Raw genomic sequence first — 18,938 nt, 5'->3', positions numbered from 1 at the left:
AAACCATTCGGCGCACACGCGGTATTAGAACTTCCGTATCCGCCGAATGAGGGAATTGCGAAACTCTCCTGAGCTCTCACTCAGTAGACTTCCTCGTCGACCAGCCTACCGTCGATCGACGGGTAATGTGCTCATGCTCGTGCTGGTCCGTTCAGCCCGAACTCCAGCGCACGTCTTATCGGCTAATGGTAATTCAGGGCAACATCCCACTGGCGACCACGACTCATTCACTCACTCGCCAGATGTTGTCCAAACGAAAAGACGGTCGACGCTCGAGTCGAAAGCGCGTCAAGAGAACTTCGGAAACGATCCGGAGAACGCCGTTGGCCCAAGAGAAACGAGAGTTCTTGCTCAAGACATGGGAGAGACGCTTAGAAAAAGTATTAGCAACCGATTCTGCCGTCATAAACCACGAATCGAGGGATGATCTTCAATGGCCATAGATGAGCAGCAAGCTATCTGCTATTTCAGTGCAATGTTGTTTTTTTTTTAGCGGACCAAAGGGAAAAAAAGTTTCGAATAAAATCTTCCGGCAATTGTTTTTGCTCCCTCCGCTCCTTTTACCCTTCACACACTGTCAAGATAAACAAGAACCCCTAGCTCTGGCTGTTGGAGGGCAAATGTTGATTTTTCGTTGCGAGGGTATATCCTCGCATTGCGGAAACCGATCACCGAGCAGCACGATCATCGATCGCTATGTAGCATGCGGTGGCCGTAGCACAAGGCGGTGAATTGTAAACAGTACATCCCGTCTCGTCGTTAATGCTCTTGCGGTAGAAAAATTTGGGAATAGTTTTACATCTGTTGTGAGTGTGGAAAAATAAAGAATGACTTCATCGTTCCACACATCACGCACTGCACAAACCCCCGGTATTACGACCGGACGACAGGAGCAACTTAGCTGCAACTGTTTGCTTCGGATGTGCGGGGAATGCGGGTGGACATTGTGGATCTTGCCGTTGATGTTTTGCTTTATCTTTCCACCAAATATTTGTCTTGCAGATGGCGTCATCAGAGTTGATAAAACTGATGATCACAGGCACGATGACACGCTAGACGGTTTGAGTACTGCAAGTTGTGTTGGATTTTGGAGACGAGACTTAGTAATGTGGATGGGTGGCTTTCGGGAGGTGGTAGGAGTCGCTCTCCTGCACATCAGCTATGCACGTTCTCCGATTGCATACGTTGGCCCTTCTTGCCAACCTTTCGCATCCCCCCAACGATAGACTTAGTCTATCGGCTTTTTCTGGAAATATACTGCTCACACACATATATCCAATAGGGCACCACCGGGAGGAGTTGGCGCGTTTATGTGTGTTTGTTACATGCATAAAGCACCCAAAAGTGTGTTTTCCACTTATGCTGCCAGATTCTCTCCTTACTAAACACGTTTGGCTCACTACTTTGCTTGGCCGTCTGCAAGCAAATATGTGTATGCTGCTGCTTTTCGTGATCACGACGATCTCTCTTCGCGACTGTGGACTTCCTTCTTCTATGCTCTTCGAAGGAAACGCATCGATCGCGCACACAACTACAACGCTTTTGATAACACACACGCACACATTCCTCTACACTGGGGAGGGAAATTACGTCCAGATTTAGAATGGTGGTTTACAGCGTTTTTCTCATTCATTCTTTGCCCATTACTACACTACACAGCTGTAAAGTAAACACTCGTCACCACACTCGAGCGATCTGGGCTTATCTGGTGTGGCTCATTGATAACTGCCACAGAATCAAATATACCGGAACAACGCATCTCGTATTCGCCTTCGTTCAGTGGTGTAATTTCACTTTCGATTCGAACTTTGTATGGCCTCCGGTTGTCCATATGTTTCTTGCTCGCATAAACGGGGGACCGAGGATTTTTTTTTGCTGATCTTTCACAAGAGATTCCTACACCCATACCTTGGTGGAACGTTTGCTTCATCGCATGCTCGCAATTTGAACGAGGTTTTCTTGCTTCTTGAGCAATCCGGAAGATTGCTTCTGGTTTAATTTGACATTTGTTACTATAAAAAGTAGGCTCTGGAAATCTGGAAAATTTCTTTTTTTGATTTTTGCAACATTCCCGCACTTCAGTATCTAGGAGGCACTGTGTTCAGCTGCAAACATGTCGGAACCACCAGGAGTAGGACGTCGCGTAAAATTTCCCTACACCTACACCGCAAAGATAGTGCAGTTCCCGTACCAGCACTACGTCAAGAATCAGTGGATCTGGAGGTTCTACTTTATCGCGTTCGGTTTGTCACTGCCACTGTTCTACAAGCTCCATAGTCTGGCCAACATGCCCGCCAACAAGGAGAAATGGGCCGAATCGAAACGGAAGCAAATGGAGGATCACCACTAAACAATGGGCGGAAGGAGACAGTAGCGAAGGAAGCGGAGGATTTCTTCCCATTGGGCGCGTGTTGGATTGAGGAGTTTGAACGAAAACATCAAAAATGCATACACTGCATAAAGCAAGCGAAGGAAACGACACACTTGAAGGAAGGAAAAACACGCACTCCAACACCAACACACACACACATATACATGCACCCGTGCGTACGTAAAACAATGTGGTGTATTTTTCAACATATGCTGCTTATGCTGCAATCTCTTCCTTTTCAACAATTTTCACAGAAAGAAACATGGAATCCAGCACAACTTAATCACCCTCACGAAACTACAAACACGATTCCGCTGATGTCAGCAAACGACATCTGGAGTTGATGCTCCGCACAAGATCGCGACGACAATGTTTTATGCGCTCGGGCGGACAGCTAATGCTACCCCTGTTCAAAAACACATACCTCAAGATGCTGTGCATTTGCTTAGAAGCATACGCGCATGCACGCATACAGCCAAAAATTTGTGATCGAAAAAGAGAGAGAGAGCGAGAGAAGAACATCTAGGCGGTTAGGCACTTTATACACAAACTTGGTGATCGCAATCGGATCGACATGGTCGTGGGAATAAATAAATTTTTCATTTAATTTTAATGATTCAATCGAATTTTGCGCTTATTCTGAAGCAAACAACTAAAACACTTTTTTGTAAAATAGCTAAAACACACAGTAAATAACATTTTTGTGTAAAAATACAAATCTGTAAACCAATCCGAAACGGTGGGCTGGTGTGTAGGTGTATAAACAGCTATTTTCGCGTCAACTGTCATCGGTTCCCAAGTACCATTTTTAGCCGGTGAGTTTGACAGTTTGTTTGTACTCGCGGCGGCGTGCGGATGCGGTGTCCCAGTGTTGCGTGAAAATTTGTAAATTGTTTCTTTCCGATAAATTGCTAAAATAATTCACTAAATGTACGCGTCCCTTGATCGTGAACCGGTTAAAAACGTCCAACATCCAATATATTTTGCGTTAAAGTTCTGAAAATTGCCTAACAACATCAAAATTTTTACCTAAAGTTTTACAATAACAAATAGACACGTCAAAAAGTAGTGCACAGTGAGATCACACGAATGTTTGTTTGTTTGATTTTCACATACGACGTACGGACTAGGTAAGTAAACGATCAAAATGTTACGATACACACCACCTTAGCCGCCCGCATACCGTTTGGCGGCTTTTGACGACGAATGATCCCGCCTGCGATCGACGGTCAATTCGGTGGCGGTGTTCGACGCTGCCGGATCGTTTGGATCCTCCACGTCAGAGTCGATGATGCACTCATCGCTTGACGTTTTACTGATCGTAATGACGGGAATCTGTTCAATCCAGTCGGCCGTTTTATCCGCCAGCTTCTCCGTTGCCAGCTTGCTTTGCATACGGCGTCGTTCGGCTTGTGCCGCCATTCTGAACCGTTCCGCCGTGGACGGGCGGGTTCTTTCAAACTTTTTTCTACCACTATCCGCATCGTTCGCCCCACGACCCGCTTCTTCCTCCTCGGCTTGACGGTGCATGTGCTCCACTGCACGACGATCGAAACGAAACACGTCGGTGTCAATTGTCTCCTTTGCCACCTCCTTGGGCTTCGGTTTCAGTTGTGCGGAGGGACGATTTTTTTCATTGACCGTTCCAACTATGGGTGGTGAAATCGGAAGAGGCGATTCGGCAGCTAAATTTTTTGGCCCTGCCGAGGACGGTTCCACTTCCCTACCGAGCGTGCTTTCCTTCTGCAGTGCTTTCTTCATCATGCGCTGCAGCAGTTCCTTGCGCTTCGAGCTGGAATTCTCCGAATCGGTTGCATTGTCCGTTGTAGATTGTAGGCGCAGCTGGGTGGAATCGAGCACCTTGTGCCAGGAGCTTGAAAGCCCGTTGATGCCAGTCATTCCAGTGCCGGGCGTTTGTTGCTGCGTGCTTGAGGCAATTTTAAACATTTTTCTACGCTCTTCGGTACGTTCTTTGCGCAGCTGCAGCTTAAGATCTTGGTTCGCTTCACGCAAAGAACCGGTGAGGGAGATTAGGTAGTAAATAATGAGAATTAGCAGCACGAGTAGTGGAATGATGGCAGCCGGTGAAACAATGTACTTGGTGATCATCTCCGGTATAATTTGCTCGGTGGCATTTGTGAGAAGGTGATAGATGCGATTCGAGTTGGAGAACGGTCCACAGTGCCATGAGGGCTCCAGGAACACGATGGCGTAGCTTACGGGAAGCACACATAGGAAGAGCATGGTGAGTAGCAGTGCGAAGTAGAAGTTGTTTGAACGAGAGGCACGAAAAACGACCTCGTGTGGAACATTACAGGTCAGAACGGTCCAGGATCGGAGATACAGTATGATCACCAGCTTAGCAATGTTCAAAACGGCCAGACCGGGCGAAAAGAACATGCCCATCCACACCATCCCTTGGTTGTTAACGAGATGCAGAATATTTTCCGCTATCTTGAAGTCTCCATACTGAACGAAAAAAAAACACACACACACACGCACAATTAAAGAGTTGGTGGAAATAATAAAACATTAAAATTTACATCAAAGCATTCGAACCTTGGGGAATTTTTTTTCCAAATCCCAGCACCAGCAACTGTTCATGAATCGGACGAAGAGCGCTCGAAAAAAGTCTAAAATCAGTGTCGAAATAATCGTCACGAGCTAGGAAAAATAAATGAAATGAAAAAATATTAAGCATTGTGCAAATGCAAAGTCGGTTTTGTTTTATTGTGTAAAATACATACCAAATCCATAACCGTAAGCTTTGCCAATTCCTGCCCAAACATCGTTTCCCAGCAGAGTGACCGAATGTCCGCATTGCGATACTTGCTGTCGTAGCCTTCCGGGTTCTGTAGATTGCTCGGCACACAAACCCAACGATAGCACGTACTAGGTGTTTCAGTAGTAGACAGCGGTTCTCCTTCACTGCTGCTATCTGCGGCTTGTGTTCCCTTTGGCGCGAATGATGTCTCGTATGAGATCACTAAGCCATCCTCATCCTCCGTTCCGTATGACAGTGTTGTACCAGCTTTATCATACTTCATAGTAGTTTGTGTATTTGATTCCGCAGCTAAATCCATATCCGTTGTTTGCTGCACTGTTGTGTGTTGATCTTCGGTAGACCTATCATCCCGGGTGGTAGTATATTCCTCACTAGACACCGTGCTTTGGAAGAGTGCCGTTGTAGATTCTGGTATGTTTTCTGTAGTAGATGGCGTCTGTATGCTATTAGCTTCTTCCGATGTTATAAATTGATTCAATCGGTACTCTTCCTCTTCGTCGTAAGAGTAATAAGATGCCAGAAAGTCATCAAATCTCCCAGTGACATAGCTGTGAAGCTCAGTATATGTCATCGTTTGGAAGTCTTCCGTGCTGACGGTAGGAACAGCAGTGCTTGGAACAGTTGTAAAATTATCGGTAAAATCGATATAATTCTCTACGAGCGAGGTGTTTTCGTTTTGTGTGTAAGCATCGTAAACAGCTTCACGCTTGTTGATCGGAACTCCTTCGAGCTTATCGTTTGGTAGAAGCCGTGCCCGATACTCCAAATAATAATCCATATCTTCCTCGTCGTAATCGTACCCATCGTAAGGTGAGCGATATCCTCTCAATGTGGTCGGATTGAAGCTGGTCGTCACAATCTCACTCGATACCACAGCCGTAGTTGGACTAGATTGCTCCGGAATGGTTGTGGTGGAAATGCTCGTTAGCAGCAGTGTGGTCAACAGTGTTGCCGTACTGGTGGCCTCGGTACAATTAAAAGGCACCCGAAAACAGTTACTTCCATTTGCCAACAGAGTACCCGTTCCAATACCGTTGCGATTGAAATCGGCCAACATTTCTAGCAGAAACGATCGTTCCGAATGAAGCTCCCCAGGTGGTGTTACATTCCATCTGGCGCCTGCTTCCGGCAGGAAGCACGAGGATGCCGACGATGTAAAGTTGACCGGTTTCATCCTTCGCAGTTCCCCAGTCATGTGCGCAATTTTGTCAAACAATGCGAATATAAGGGAGTACAGATTTAACATGTTTAGCACCATAATACGGGCAAGTTGTATGCGCAGCTGCTTCCTTGGATGGTAGTACTCGATGATCCCGAGAGCCTCGAATATCATTGGGAAAAAGAACGAGATGAGCGACATGACGACGGTGATTTCATTCCGTCTCCACCACGAATCGGAATCCTTGATGTCCATCGAGCGTTTCACAACCAGAATGACCTCATAGGCGGAGATGACGAGCAGGCCCAGTATGAGAAAGTTTACCAATATCCTCAGCAGAATGATTTTCCAGCTGGAAATGTAAAGAATCTACGTTAGAACTGTTAAATTTCCAGCTTCCGTTACATACTTCCGCGTGTCCTTCTTCTTTTCAGCTTCCTCCAGAAGCGCCTCTTTAAAGCCAAGTATGATGGAAGCCATTCTGTTCTGGGCCGTCTCCATATGGCCAATCATGTAGTCCCAGCCGGTAAACAGTTTCCAAGAAAATACGTACTCATCGTCTTTGGAGGACAGTTTGGACATTCGAGAATTTTCAGCCATTCTAGCAAGCAAAGTTTGGAAAGCGTTCGTTAGACATTGTTAAACTTCCATTATACAAACTTGCGTACTTTTTCAACGTTGCCACAAAGCTGTAAATGTAGACGACTAATCCGGTGAAGAAGTAAGCCAATGGGAGATTATAACCCCACGCAATCGCTCCAGAGAAGGTGGAATAGTAGCTGAAAACGAAAGAACACATCGTGTGAAGGTTTGAGGGTTCGTTGCTTTACTCAGTATTGAAGTCTCTTTTTTCGTGAATGAAAATAATTCTCCCCCACCATGTATGCGTACGAAAGCGATTCTTAATCGATTACACTTTCTCTATCTCTCTCTCTCTCCCTTTCCATTTAGCTTACCCATAAAAGAGTGGTGAATATTTGAGGTGGCCCTCAAACTCCCAGATCGTGCTAAAATTTCGCGTCAATGCTAACTCTTGCCGGGACATGGTCTTCCGGATGTCACATTTGGCCTTTTCCGGATCGACGTAAATCTCCTCCGGCACCATGATGAACACGACCAGCAACACCGAAATGACGATGTTCACCCAAAACAACCAGCGCAGAAAGGTGAAGTACGAGGCGACGACGGAACCAAAGTGCGATTCAATTTCCTTGATGCGTGATTCCCAAGGTATCAGGTAGGTGGCCAAATTTGCAAGCTCACGGAGCAGTTGTTGCCATTTCTGTCGAGTGAAGATGCAATCAAGTGGATTTATTTATATGGTGGGACTGTGTGTGTGTGAGGTGGAACTTACTGTAGTGAGAAAGATGTTAAACTGTGCTAACAGACTGCGTGCTGTACGGGAGGTAAAGTGTTCCTGTAAGGCTCCCTCGTGTCGTGTGATGTAGCTCTTTGCCTGCTGTACAAGGCGCAGCTTTCGCTTCATACTAATCGGCTGCAGTTTGACCGTCTGCAGTACCTCCTTATGCAGCCGTATCGTGTCGAACAGCTTATCCTGCCTTCCAGCCGATTCATCACGTCCAATCGAATGGTCATCTCCCGGTAGCGTGATGCCCGTCTCGCCAGAGCTCGTCGTATAGACACTCGAGCGACGCCGCCCGTCGGCCATCGGTTCCGACCCAAGTCCCATCATCTGACTACCAGGGCTCGAGGTACGTCGATGATGATGGCCTCCTTTGTAACCTCCGCGCTTTTTCTTAACACTTGCTTTCCGCTGAATGATCGCATTAATACTGGCAGAATAGTCCTCATCGTCGTCCGAGTCGCACCGAATGCCCGAACCTGAGTCGCTTTAGTCGTGTGCAGGAGGTGGTGGTTCGAGAAAAGGCGAAAACCGAACAAAATCGAGAAGACAAGAGATGAACGATTAAGATATGTCAGTTAGCGCGTTTACCGGGTGACGTTATCAAACCAACCCGCCAAAGAACGTGCCTCCCGCGACGTCCGGTGATTTCATAACGCTTCCGGTCGTACCGGTTGTAGCGAACGCTTTTACTGGGTGCTTGGCACGCTGTTCCAGCGTGGACACCTTTGCCGGCAGGTCGTTTGCTGCAGTTGACGAACGCTCCGCACTGGGATGGCCATCGTTCGACGGTGGAACACTAATGACTTCCGGATGTTGCTCCGTGCTCAAATCACTGGCATCTGCGTCCTCTGGCAGATCGTCGGGTGAGTGTCCCACCGGTGGGAAAGCCCACGTGACCGACAGTTGTGGTGACACGGATGAAGGGGGCGAAAGCTAGGATGTAAGAGGTGGAAAACAGCTATTGCGCCTACACAATGTTTCTTGACAGTAACAACACACAAACACTTTTGTCTGTACTCTAGGACGACCTTGAGGAGTTGTGTCCAAGTACAGCAATTAACCACCAAACGTTCCAAGAATAACTCCAATTAAGTTCACCCCAAGGAGTAGCTTTGGTTCGATATATAAATAGCACAGCAAAGGCAGCAAGTTGTACAACGTAACTGACACAACACCACTCGGCTTGGCTCGGTATCTCTTAGTATAAAATAATCGCGCTCAATGTTCCACTTCCATCTTCCATCGATCGAACACACGTATTGAGACCGATAATCGACATTGGCAAAGATGACGTCTACGTCATTCCACACCCATGTTCCAAAGTTGATTTTAAAGTGCGCCTTTTTTTTTCTCTCTCTCTCTCTCTCTCTCTCTCTCCGACGATCAGAGAATGAATATTTTCCCTTGCACGTGTGTATAAAGAATAAAAAGGATAACGAAGCACGCCCGGATGCGGGTATGGAGAAGGTGCCTAGAAGTATGCAACGCGGTTCGCTCGTAACAGCATGTTACATCGAATGATAATTGATTATGGCTGGCACCATTAATAATCGCTCTCATTACGTTACACAGTGCAGACTTTGGTGCTAGAAGAACTCGGAACCGTGAACCGTCTGGCCGTTCATGCGTGCAAACGAATTAAAGAAGGCAAGACATAGAGTGCCGATATGGTGGATCAAGCGAATGGTTGGAATTTTTTTGTACGAGACTTCCAACGTCCCAAGGCGCCTCTCCGTGGACGTGTCTACAATGCAGAATGGATCCTTGATTCTTGGTTCCGATTGCTTCCAATGCTCGAAAGACTCGTGCTGCCTTCCAGCCGATTCATGCCGTTGGGAAAGGTTTCATCAATTAGTTCTCCCTCGTCTTGGATCACCGCCACCGTGTGCTAAGCGCTCTTCACGCGGCTTGGTGCTGCTGCGAAAGTGAGAAAAAGCCACCCGCAATGTGTGTCCGAAGTGTCATCGTTTGTGCGTTTGTGTAGGTGCGCGTTTCGCGTGCCTTTACCCGCCGAAAAGGGGTGCGCTTGTGTGCTGGGAAAGGGAACGCGTTCCACGCTCACAACAGCTTGCTCATTTGTCTGCTCGCTGTCGGGATGCCCAAAAATGTTTCCGCCGAACAAAGAGCGAGACCGGGCTGGGCCGGGAACCGAATGTCATTAGCGTGTCTTGGAGTTTGGTGCGGTTTGGTGCGGTTGTGATTGTGTAGCGGCGGAGGTGAAGACTATTTCCATTCATGCGATACGGAAACACGGAACAGGAATTTTCCAGGTTGTCAGTCGTTTTTTTTTCCTCTCTCTATGAGTATGTGTGTGTGCGTTTGTGTGCTTTATCTGGGAAGGTGTGTAAAGGCGTGTAATGGTTACAAGGCCATAAAAGCGACTGAATACTGAATACTACGTTTGGTAAATTCGACTTGGAGGGTGGTGGTTTTTCCTTGTCTTATTTTTTTTGTTTTAGGGCAACGTGGCAATTTTGCGTTTTTAGCGATGAATAAGCATGCCTTTTTGGGACACCCGCGTTGTCGACAGTGTATTACAATTTACGACAAATATGTGGGGTAGGTTTGTAGTAATGTTTGAATCCCTTCGTAAATTATGAACATCACCCGCAAATCTTTTAAATGATTTCAATAGGTTTGAAAATTGAATTTTTGCTGTATATTTGCTGGATGTTATCGCGACAAGAAGAACGTAGAACTAATTGTATATCATTGACAATTTTTTATAATTAGTACACAAAGTAAATGAACTCTTTAAAGCTCGGTTCTTTGAATCCTCATACAATATCACACTTTTCTGATGGTTTTGATGGCAAGCGATAAATTCACTTATCAGAACTCACTTAAAACCAATTCCTAAAGAACGAGGCACACAATTTTTGAAACACAAACACACTCACTGCTCAAACGCTCGCGTGATTATATTAAGACCCACGTGTTTAGCGGCCGCTCTGGCAGGATCCGTTCCGTTGAAAGGATTAATCGCAACTGGATCGCGCGAGATGTCCGTCCAGCGTAGAAAAAGGAACGGGTTCGGCAAATACAACAGAAGAAGAACCGCACTCTGAAAAAAAAAACAACGATCCCCACTCCCACCGAACCGAACAAAACATACCTACGGGGGCGCATGTGACGTAGGTATGTGTTTTTTTTTATTATTTTTGCCTTTTCTGTGCGCCCTTTTTCTTTAAGGACCCTCTCGAAGCACCTTGTCTGACCGTCTTTTTATTGCTGTTCTTTTTCTCTCGCCTTCGCGCCAGAAAGGGGCAGGCCGTTTAAGCATGTACCACCTGCTGCTGTTACTGCTTTTATGTGGGTGTGTGTTTGTGGCGTTTCGTGGAAATTACCGTGTGCTGATAGTAATCGAAGGTGGTGGCATCTCGTTTTCCGCTTCTTTGAAAAAAAAAAAAACGGGAACCACTTTTTTACCACTTTTTTGTTGTTGTTTGCCAGTGGGAGGCCTACGTCTTTTGATGTAGTGAAAGAGGGAGGTGTTTTTATTGCTTACTACGCTAAATTAATTTACCACGAGCTGCTGATGATGGTGATACAGGCAAGAGGAAGAGGTTTACAGGCTGTGCTTTCTTACTCTCTATTTATTTGTGGGGCTGGTTTCTTTAGAGGATGATGGGTTCATCGAACGCGGGGCAGTGGGAATGGCATGCCAGATGAAGAAGCGTTATCTATAACACCACGCCACGCCACGCACAATGTCTTAAGCTATCTGGCTTTTCAAGTTGTCAAGTTTGGCGTATTTGTAAAGCCTTTCATGGCTTTGGCAACAGGCAAAAGGCTGCTTTTAGATTTCGCTCAATGGTACGCGGTCACGCTAGTCAATGATGCGTGTCGATCCGATTATCGTCCCTAACGAGAATAACGTTTTCTTCGCCAATTCTTCACTTTTCCAATCGTGAATCGTTAGCGAATGCAGTCGTAATTATATTCCGCACAATAGTGTGGCCCAACCTAACACCCGGGCGTGTGCATTAGTGTGCTATTGTGTTTGGGTTAATTTTTGTGCTGATTTGTTTCGATTAGCACGATTGTTTGAGGAACCATGGGTCTCCATTACCTCATCACCTAGCTGTAGCAGAGAACTGCCGGACGATTCTCGACGACGCACACTGTCCAGCTTCAGTATTCCCGAGGGCTTCTTTCGGATACGCTTCGGTGCACTGGTATCGCCCATTCTACTGATGGGTCACGCGCAAAACACGCACTAAAATCTAAACCGAATAATCGTGTTTCGTTCTATCTCTAACAAGCACGAGCGATAAAACCACGTTTACTGTCACACGTTCGAATCCGGAATGAACCTGTGTCGACTGCCACGGGGCAGGTGTTGCTGCCAAAACGCGAAGCAGGTTACACATACGGATGCCGACCAACCGACCGACCGACCTCTCTCGGCCCCTTGCAAATACCCGCAGTAGGGGTTTATACAATAAATATTTACAATTCATGTCTCTGAATCAGACACTGGGGGTGGCACCTGTGCGCGAGCGTGTCCTTTCACTCTCTCCGTCATTGTGCTATCATCATCCGCAAAAAAACCACACCTCGCAGGTCACACAAGCACCAACCACTCTCAGCGCACCATCATCGCCCACCTTTTTGCGTTCCGTTGGTTGTCACCACCACCGGTTGCTTCGACGTGATGGGACGAGCCCGTACGCCCTCCGCATCGGGCGTAATTGCACGCAGGCAGACGTGGAGAGCTGACGCGACCTGACGACCTGTCAAATGAAATGGCTTCAAACTCGAAATCCAAAGCGACTACAAATTGGACCCTCCCAGGGGACCGGCTGCCGTATGCGAACGGATCGTGCCAAAGGTGTGCGAAACTCCCCCGGGGGGTGGAGGTGGTCTATAGAGAGTGCTTTCAGCTGCTGCGCCTGAAATTATACCTTCCGCATAGCAGGGATCCCGCGAACAGCAAGTAATGCAACCGAGGGTCTACGGCTTACTGGGCGTCTCCATCGTGTAGCAAAGTGAAGTACGTTAGCTTGCGTAGGAGTGGATTTGCAACTTTTTCTACTCGCAAGACACGATAAAAGCTCCCTCGTCCCCCCTGGTGTGCGACCAGTTAATTTCGCTCCGGCACGAGGTTATCCCAGCCAATCAAGTCGTTTTGCAGGACATTGATAGATTACCCTCTTGTGAAGCGGATGGGCAGGGTGGGATGTTCGATACCAAACTGGACTCTCGAGGGCAACACCACCATTCACTTTGGTCGGTGAGTTCATCGCTCACAACAAGTAGAAGCCACTCGTTCGAAGCTCCCGCTCCGTCCCTTGTCACCCATTTTGGCCATGTTTTCGCGTCGCCATGTCGTCATCATCGAGCGCGGTAAGTATGCACGGTACGCCGGTGGCGAAATTTATGATGTGTGACTGTGCATGCAAAAGTTTGTCCGCGGAGAATTTTCGCACCCCGAGCACAGATTGGATTACAATGAATTGATTGAGGTGTGCAGACGAACAGACGTCCGGAAATTGGAACAACAAAGGTAGGAAGAAAAAAAAAGAGTTCAACAAGATAAACGGGTTTGTTCGTCCTTGATCGCGAACGCGTTGCTGAAATCAATTGGAAGCTATGGGAAGTAAAAAGAAAGGAAGGAAAAAAGGAGGTGAACAATAGATTGGATTTAACTTTTTCTTCTATAGCTTACCGCGTGAGGGATGCGAAACAGCAGAAAGCTTCGGTAATCCTTAAGAGTGATAGAGCTGTGAGCTTGGAAGACACACACACACAAGGGCAACTCAAACGAAAAGTCTCACGCCCCGCTTTGCCTGCTGCTTGGTTGTTACATCGCATTACTTACCTATAAATAAAAGGAAGCCAACCAGGCTTGTCATAGGTAAAGTGGCTCGGAGAACCGTTTTTTTTTGTTCTTCTAACTACGCTGCATCCGCCTCTCCCCCTCCCCTCCCCTTCAGAAGTCATCATTCATCGCGATTCTTTCCATTAGCGTGAAAGAAATAGCTTTTTGAAGCATTTTTTCTGCCGTTCCCGTTCGCTTTTGTTGGCTGACTCAGATACATAAACCTTACGGTGAACAGAGACAGAGACAGAGAAACAAAAAAAAAAAATGGAGCCTCGCAGGCAAGGCAGATCATTTCCTGCAGTCTAACCCCCCGCGATGGAAAGATGTTGGCCATCAATCATGTCACTAGAGACACATTGGACTCTTGATGGCCTCTTCAAAAAGGCGCAAGCCAGGTCGCTACCGCTACGGCTTGCTAGGTGAAAGCGCTGGAAGGAAGAAGAACGATGTGAAGCCACACCAGATCCATCCGAGATCCACCACCTTCACCGAACGTCGGGGGCTGCTTATCATAATGGTCGACCGAAGCGCCATTAGTTGGGCTCATTAAAATATAGAAAAATCCTACGATAATGCGAGGCAGAAGTGATATATATGTATATTCACCGGTTAAGGGAATCTTGCTATTTTCTTTTGGTTTTTAGTGACGAATACACGGAAAATGTTGGCTATTATTATACGGATTTGTTTTATTATTATTTTCTACTATCTTTTCCATAAATTTCTCCACTAACGTGAATGAGCACGGGGAAGCTTACAAGCGAAAGGTGTGACGGGGAAGGATGGCTGAGGATGATGAAAAATTATGGGAAATTAAACTACTTACGAGCTAAATGTTTCACGATGCGTGATGGAAAGGAGATAAAAAAAAACACCACAGAAGCGTCACACTTGGTTGTGACGTGAAGGAGAAATAAGCACCCTTATAAGCTCCTTCTTCACACACACACACACACGTACGGACAGATGGTGTGCTCGAGTCGAGATGAATACGAAAACAAAGATGGGAATGTGCGGCAAATCGCTGTCTCATTAATATATAAACAATTTTGTTCGGCCAGTTCAGTCTTCAGGAGTGACGTTAAATACACTAATTTAAGGATACATATAAAAAGAGGAATGGGAGAGATAGGGAAAGCACGAAAATGAGTATCCTTAAAGTAAGAGAGACATGATGATAGTACGGTTAAAGCATCCGTAGAACGTGAACATACGCGAGTTCTCTTCAATTGCTGATGCGCTAGAGGAAGCTTTTCAGTAACTAGCTATAGAATCGTTTAGTTTAGTTTGTTTTGGATGGTTTTTTTTTCTTTTCATTCAACAGTTGATGATAGTCTGATCTCTAAACGGTAAGCTAGGCTTCCTCTTAATCCATCTCTAGCACATTCGATCGTCTCTTATGGGCTAGAATTGAAGCTAGCATACACATCTAAGGGTGGAATGTAACAGCTCTCGCTCGCTTGCTCGGTCTTTAACCTTCCTTCCTGAACAGTATAATAAGGATTACCGTTTGGTAGTGGTAGTAGCAGTAGTTGTTGCTGTCGTTTTTCTCTGCATACGATTCCCTAAGTAAGCTACTTTTTCTACTCTAGAAGAGACGCTTGCTTACAAGACAAATTGGGGAATGTGTTAACGTCCATCGGGAGAAAATCGCAGAGCATCGTTCTTGCATCACAACAGAACGTTCCGTTTCTCCCAATTTTCGTGCTGTGCTGTTGATGCGCGCGTGTGTGCAGGCTTAAAATCTCGCTTTTCAATGGCCGTGGGATCCTCCGCGGGTTTAGCGTACCCAGTCTAAGTCCGGAAGGAACAGTCACCCTTAATCGTCCACATCGCTGGCGTCGCTTGCTGACGGTGAGGCAGCAGTTGTGGTCAAGCGGACGGGTGGTTGCTCACTACCGCTACCACCACCACCACCGCTGCTAACACCCCACCATCGTTGGCCACCGGCCGCCGTTAGCGGTGGCCAACGGCGCCTGGGCTAGAAGGTTGTCACCTTACCGAGCTTGAGACCTAGCAGCTTCTTGCGCTTCTTCACGCTCAGCTTGCTCCACAGGTTGCTGGTACCCTCGACGAGCAGATACTCATCGCAAAGATCTACCCCGGCACCGGCCGAATGTTCCTTCGCCAACAGATCCACCATATCGACGTCCGATTTCTGGTTGCGCTCCGAGCGGGAATCACCCGAAACGAAGCCCGACTCGGGCCGTGAAAGAGACTGCGTCTGGTTGGTCCACTGGAGCGTGTGGAACCAGCGTGCCACCTTAGCCGTCGACGAGAGCTGCGAACGAAACAGACGAAGAAAATGAACTCATTATACTAACACAAAACAGATTTATCGGTCGTTCGTATAGATTGCGCCTTTTCGATTGCGTGAATTTGTGGACAGAGAGGACAGAGTAATTTGAAGAAAGAACCCAAACGATGTTTTAGCTGCCGGTCCGCCTTTTTCCTGTCCGGTAATGAATGGTTTTCAATTTTCTCAGCTATCGATATAACTTCGACCCTGGTCCGATCGATATAAAGGTCCTGCGCCGATAGCGAAAAGAGCCGGCCAGATTTCGAAAAAGCCAAACATCACACCACGTTGCCTCGTCGCACGGAGACAGAAAGCTGCTTTCTTTTTTGTTAAATTAACTTTGAACCTTTATTTGCTAATCATCATTATCATCACCGTTTATGTGTCATCATGAGCGTTCAATTTGAAATTGTTGCTAATATTTACAAGTACTTCTTCTGCTACGGTTTTCTCTTTCCGGAAGCAACGGCGTACGCTTCCGACGATTCCTTACGGAGGTCATGTTCTTCTTGTTGGGAAAGGTCAATGTGTCGACATAATTACACGCTATTAGATTACAGTAACCGACACTGAGGAGCGTATGTTGTAAACGAGAATTTGTGGTTTTTGGGGACACGATTGCCAGTCTCTCTCTCGCAGACAGCCTCACTTGGTAGTGTGGCGTGCCCACTGGGTGCGCTGGACCTGGCTCATGATCTGGCTGCGGTTCGGCACCTTCTCGCTTGTGCTGCGTGTGATGAAGCTAGGCGTCGCCGGCAGCTTCCTCGTGACGGTGGTACCACTCTCGTCCGTTACCTTCAGCGTGACCAGGCTCGGAATGGATGTCTTGTTGCGCGATGTATCCTTCAGTATCGAAACGTTCCGGGTACTGCCTTCCTGGCTTGCCGTGCCGCTAGTGCCACCCGAACTCCCGCTACCTGTCCCCGTTGGTAGCTCGGAAAATGAGGCCGACTTCCGGCTTGGTCCGACCGCCGGAATGTCTAACTGTTGCTGCTGCTGCTGCTGCTGTGAGTGACTAGTAGTGCAGCCCATCTGTTCGTTGGGATTAACCGGTACCACCACCTTCACCTTGCCGTCCGGATCGATTGTGGTAAGTGTGCCGACCTGCGACAGTGGCTTGATGAATGGGCTCGACCCATCATCATCCATCCGGAGCGATTCCATCCCTTTCTCGAGACTGCGGGCCAACCGAAGCTCGTCAAACAGGGTAGAAGTGGAGGACGCATAAGACGGACGGTTTGAGCGTTGTTGACCGGTGTCGACTAGAAAGCTTCCCCCACCAATAAGTCTTCCCGATCCGGACGAAGTTGCCGTAGGTGAATTCTTGCTGGAACTATCTGCAGACGGTGATTTGCTGGAGGAGGCACCTAATCCGCTGCCGTAGCCAGCCGCATTCGGGTTGGTGAACATAAAGTTTGCTGCTGCTGCTGCGGCTACTCCACCCGGTGTGACACCGGTCGTGGCGATGCTGGTCGGAATGGCACCGGGATAGAAAGCGCCGGGAAAACCACCGCCCGAAAGCTGTGTCAGTAGTGTTTGGTTCAGCTTGTACAGCTCCTGCTGAGCGGCTAGGGGGTTGGTGGGTGCGTTGGGAGTTGCCCCAGCTACCAGACCCGCCAATGATTGCAGTTTGTGCAGTTGCTGGAGGGCAGGCGTGAAGTTCAAACCCGCCGCACCGAGATTTAACAGTTCAGTCAATTGTTGCTGCTGTTGCTGCTGCTGTTGTTGTTGCTGTTGCTGCTGCTGTTGTTGTTGCTGTTGCTGCTGCAGGAAGGAAAACTGGAAAGGAAGAAAAGTACACCAAGTTAGTGCCAGTGGGGACAGCGAACAAACGAAATAAACAGTTGACGTCTCTTGTGTGCGCCAAAAAGGTACGGCAAAGCGTTTGAAACTTACCTTCGGATCGTTCCCAACGGCGAATTGAGATATAGAGGGAGAGCGGGACGGCCACGGTCGTGGAATCGTGTTAGCTTGCAGGCTATATTATCAGCATCGATCAATCGGTTATAACAAACACACAAATACACACACACGAACGCATGAAAGATTTCTAAACTCAAGCAAGCTGAAGATACGTGGTTAGTTGCTCGCTTTGAGATTGCATAACTTTGGGCGTTTTTGATGATGTTTTCCCCATTTTCCCATCAGTTAATGGAAAAAAACAAAACCCCGATGGAACCAGGGAAATATATTGCCCGAATCGGAACGGAAAGGGATTAGTGCGGTACGATCGATGATTATCCTACCACGCTTGCTTGCCGCCGGTCTGTTTTTGAGCGAGATGAATGTTTTTCGTGACTCAAGCACTCACCGCACGGCCTGGAAAAAAGGGGGCGTAAAACTACACAAACACAAGGCACAGAACACAAGCCGGCGGCATTACAACCGGGTATTGCCAGGTAGCAGCAGCAGCAGCAGCAGGAAAAGTGTTGAGCGGCAAATTAGAAGACAACAACAAACACACACACACAGAAACACTCACGAAAAGGCGCAAACTGGGCAGGAAAAACTCTCCGAGCAGAGATAAACTTTTTTTTATTTTGCTAACCCGTCTCTCAATCGGGGATTGTGGTAGCGTTCGGTCGGGGAAACATACCTGAGGTGCGATACCGATGGCGGTAGCCGACAGTCCCGGTCGGTCCGGTTCGTGATAGCCACCGAGGGATGCAATGTGCTCTAATAGCTCACGATTTTGCTGCAGCAGCTGCTGGATACGTGCCTGGAAATGCAGAGAAGAAGGAACGAACACGGTGGAACCGTTTGCGTTACAAAAGCTGGCTGTAACGTGCACGTGGCGGTGGGATGCTGGGCGCACAAATTATCGTAATTTGCTTCATCCTCGCGCCTTACCTGTGCTTCCATGCGGGCGTTCGTTTCCGAGATTAGCTGCTCACGAACGAGCATCAACTGGGCGAGCACTTGGCGCGTTTGTTGCTGCTGCTGATCGAGCTGGTCCCGCAGGTTCGTCATTTCGCGCGATGCCGACAGCGGGGAGGATTTGGCCAATGATGATGATCCTACCGCTTCGGGTGGTTCCTTTTCCTGCAATCAAATCGAGTTAAACGAGGGAGTGAGACAGAGCTTTAGAATCGGGACGTGTCGAATCGTTACTGTCGTGGAAATGGAAGGTT

At 47.5% G+C, this 18,938-nt stretch overlaps 3 protein-coding genes across 6 annotated transcripts in view; 1 reads left to right on the top strand and 2 right to left on the bottom strand.

Moving 5' to 3' along the window:
• The first annotated feature begins 2,101 nt into the window (after nucleotides 1-2,101).
• LOC126563434 (uncharacterized) lies at nucleotides 2,102-2,350 on the top strand. The gene has a single exon (XM_050220079.1). The coding sequence runs from the start codon at nucleotides 2,114-2,116 to the stop codon at nucleotides 2,348-2,350; it is 237 nt and encodes a 78-aa protein (XP_050076036.1). The 5' UTR covers nucleotides 2,102-2,113.
• Nucleotides 2,351-3,446: 1,096 nt separating this feature from the next.
• On the bottom strand, nucleotides 3,447-8,611 carry LOC126563516 (transmembrane channel-like protein). Its single transcript, XM_050220160.1, has 8 exons — nucleotides 8,292-8,611; nucleotides 7,670-8,165; nucleotides 7,272-7,597; nucleotides 6,984-7,094; nucleotides 6,725-6,916; nucleotides 5,119-6,667; nucleotides 4,931-5,035; nucleotides 3,447-4,840 (listed from the first exon to the last, which is right to left on the bottom strand). The coding sequence occupies exons 1-8, from the start codon at nucleotides 8,330-8,332 to the stop codon at nucleotides 3,539-3,541; spliced, it is 4,122 nt and encodes a 1,373-aa protein (XP_050076117.1). The 5' UTR covers nucleotides 8,333-8,611; the 3' UTR covers nucleotides 3,447-3,538.
• A 6,641-nt stretch (nucleotides 8,612-15,252) lies between these two features.
• LOC126561414 (capon-like protein) overlaps nucleotides 15,253-18,938 on the bottom strand; it is a 54,763-nt gene continuing 51,077 nt past the window's right edge. For 2 of the 4 annotated variants that reach the window (XM_050217546.1, XM_050217544.1), the window contains 3 exons: nucleotides 18,658-18,849; nucleotides 18,404-18,526; nucleotides 15,253-15,789 (listed from right to left, as the gene is read on the bottom strand). In XM_050217546.1, the coding sequence (XP_050073503.1) occupies nucleotides 15,490-15,789; nucleotides 18,404-18,526; nucleotides 18,658-18,849 (615 nt within the window). In that variant the 3' untranslated portion in view covers nucleotides 15,253-15,489. Of the gene's footprint in view, nucleotides 15,790-16,445; nucleotides 17,587-18,403; nucleotides 18,527-18,657; nucleotides 18,850-18,938 lie in introns of those variants that run through there. The other 2 variants (XM_050217545.1, XM_050217543.1) reach the window with 1 other exon arrangement.

The sequence above is a fragment of the Anopheles maculipalpis genome, chromosome 3RL (genome assembly GCF_943734695.1).
Source record: "Anopheles maculipalpis chromosome 3RL, idAnoMacuDA_375_x, whole genome shotgun sequence".
In the NCBI taxonomy this organism is placed as follows: Eukaryota; Metazoa; Arthropoda; class Insecta; order Diptera; family Culicidae; genus Anopheles; species Anopheles maculipalpis.
Note: the sequence above shows the minus strand (reverse complement) of the source record. Positions and strands in the feature narration are given on the sequence as shown.

Coding starts and splice junctions, on each gene's coding strand:
- LOC126563434 (XM_050220079.1), top strand. CDS start 2,114: ATGTCGGAACCACCAGGAGTAGGACGTCGCGTAAAATTTCCCTACACC.
- LOC126563516 (XM_050220160.1), bottom strand. CDS start 8,332: ATGAAATCACCGGACGTCGCGGGAGGCACGTTCTTTGGCGG. Junction 7,598..7,669: donor TTAACATCTTTCTCACTACA/GTAAGTTCCACC, acceptor TTCACTCGACAG/AAATGGCAACAACTGCTCCG. Junction 4,841..4,930: donor TGGAAAAAAAATTCCCCAAG/GTTCGAATGCTT, acceptor TTTTTCGTTCAG/TATGGAGACTTCAAGATAGC.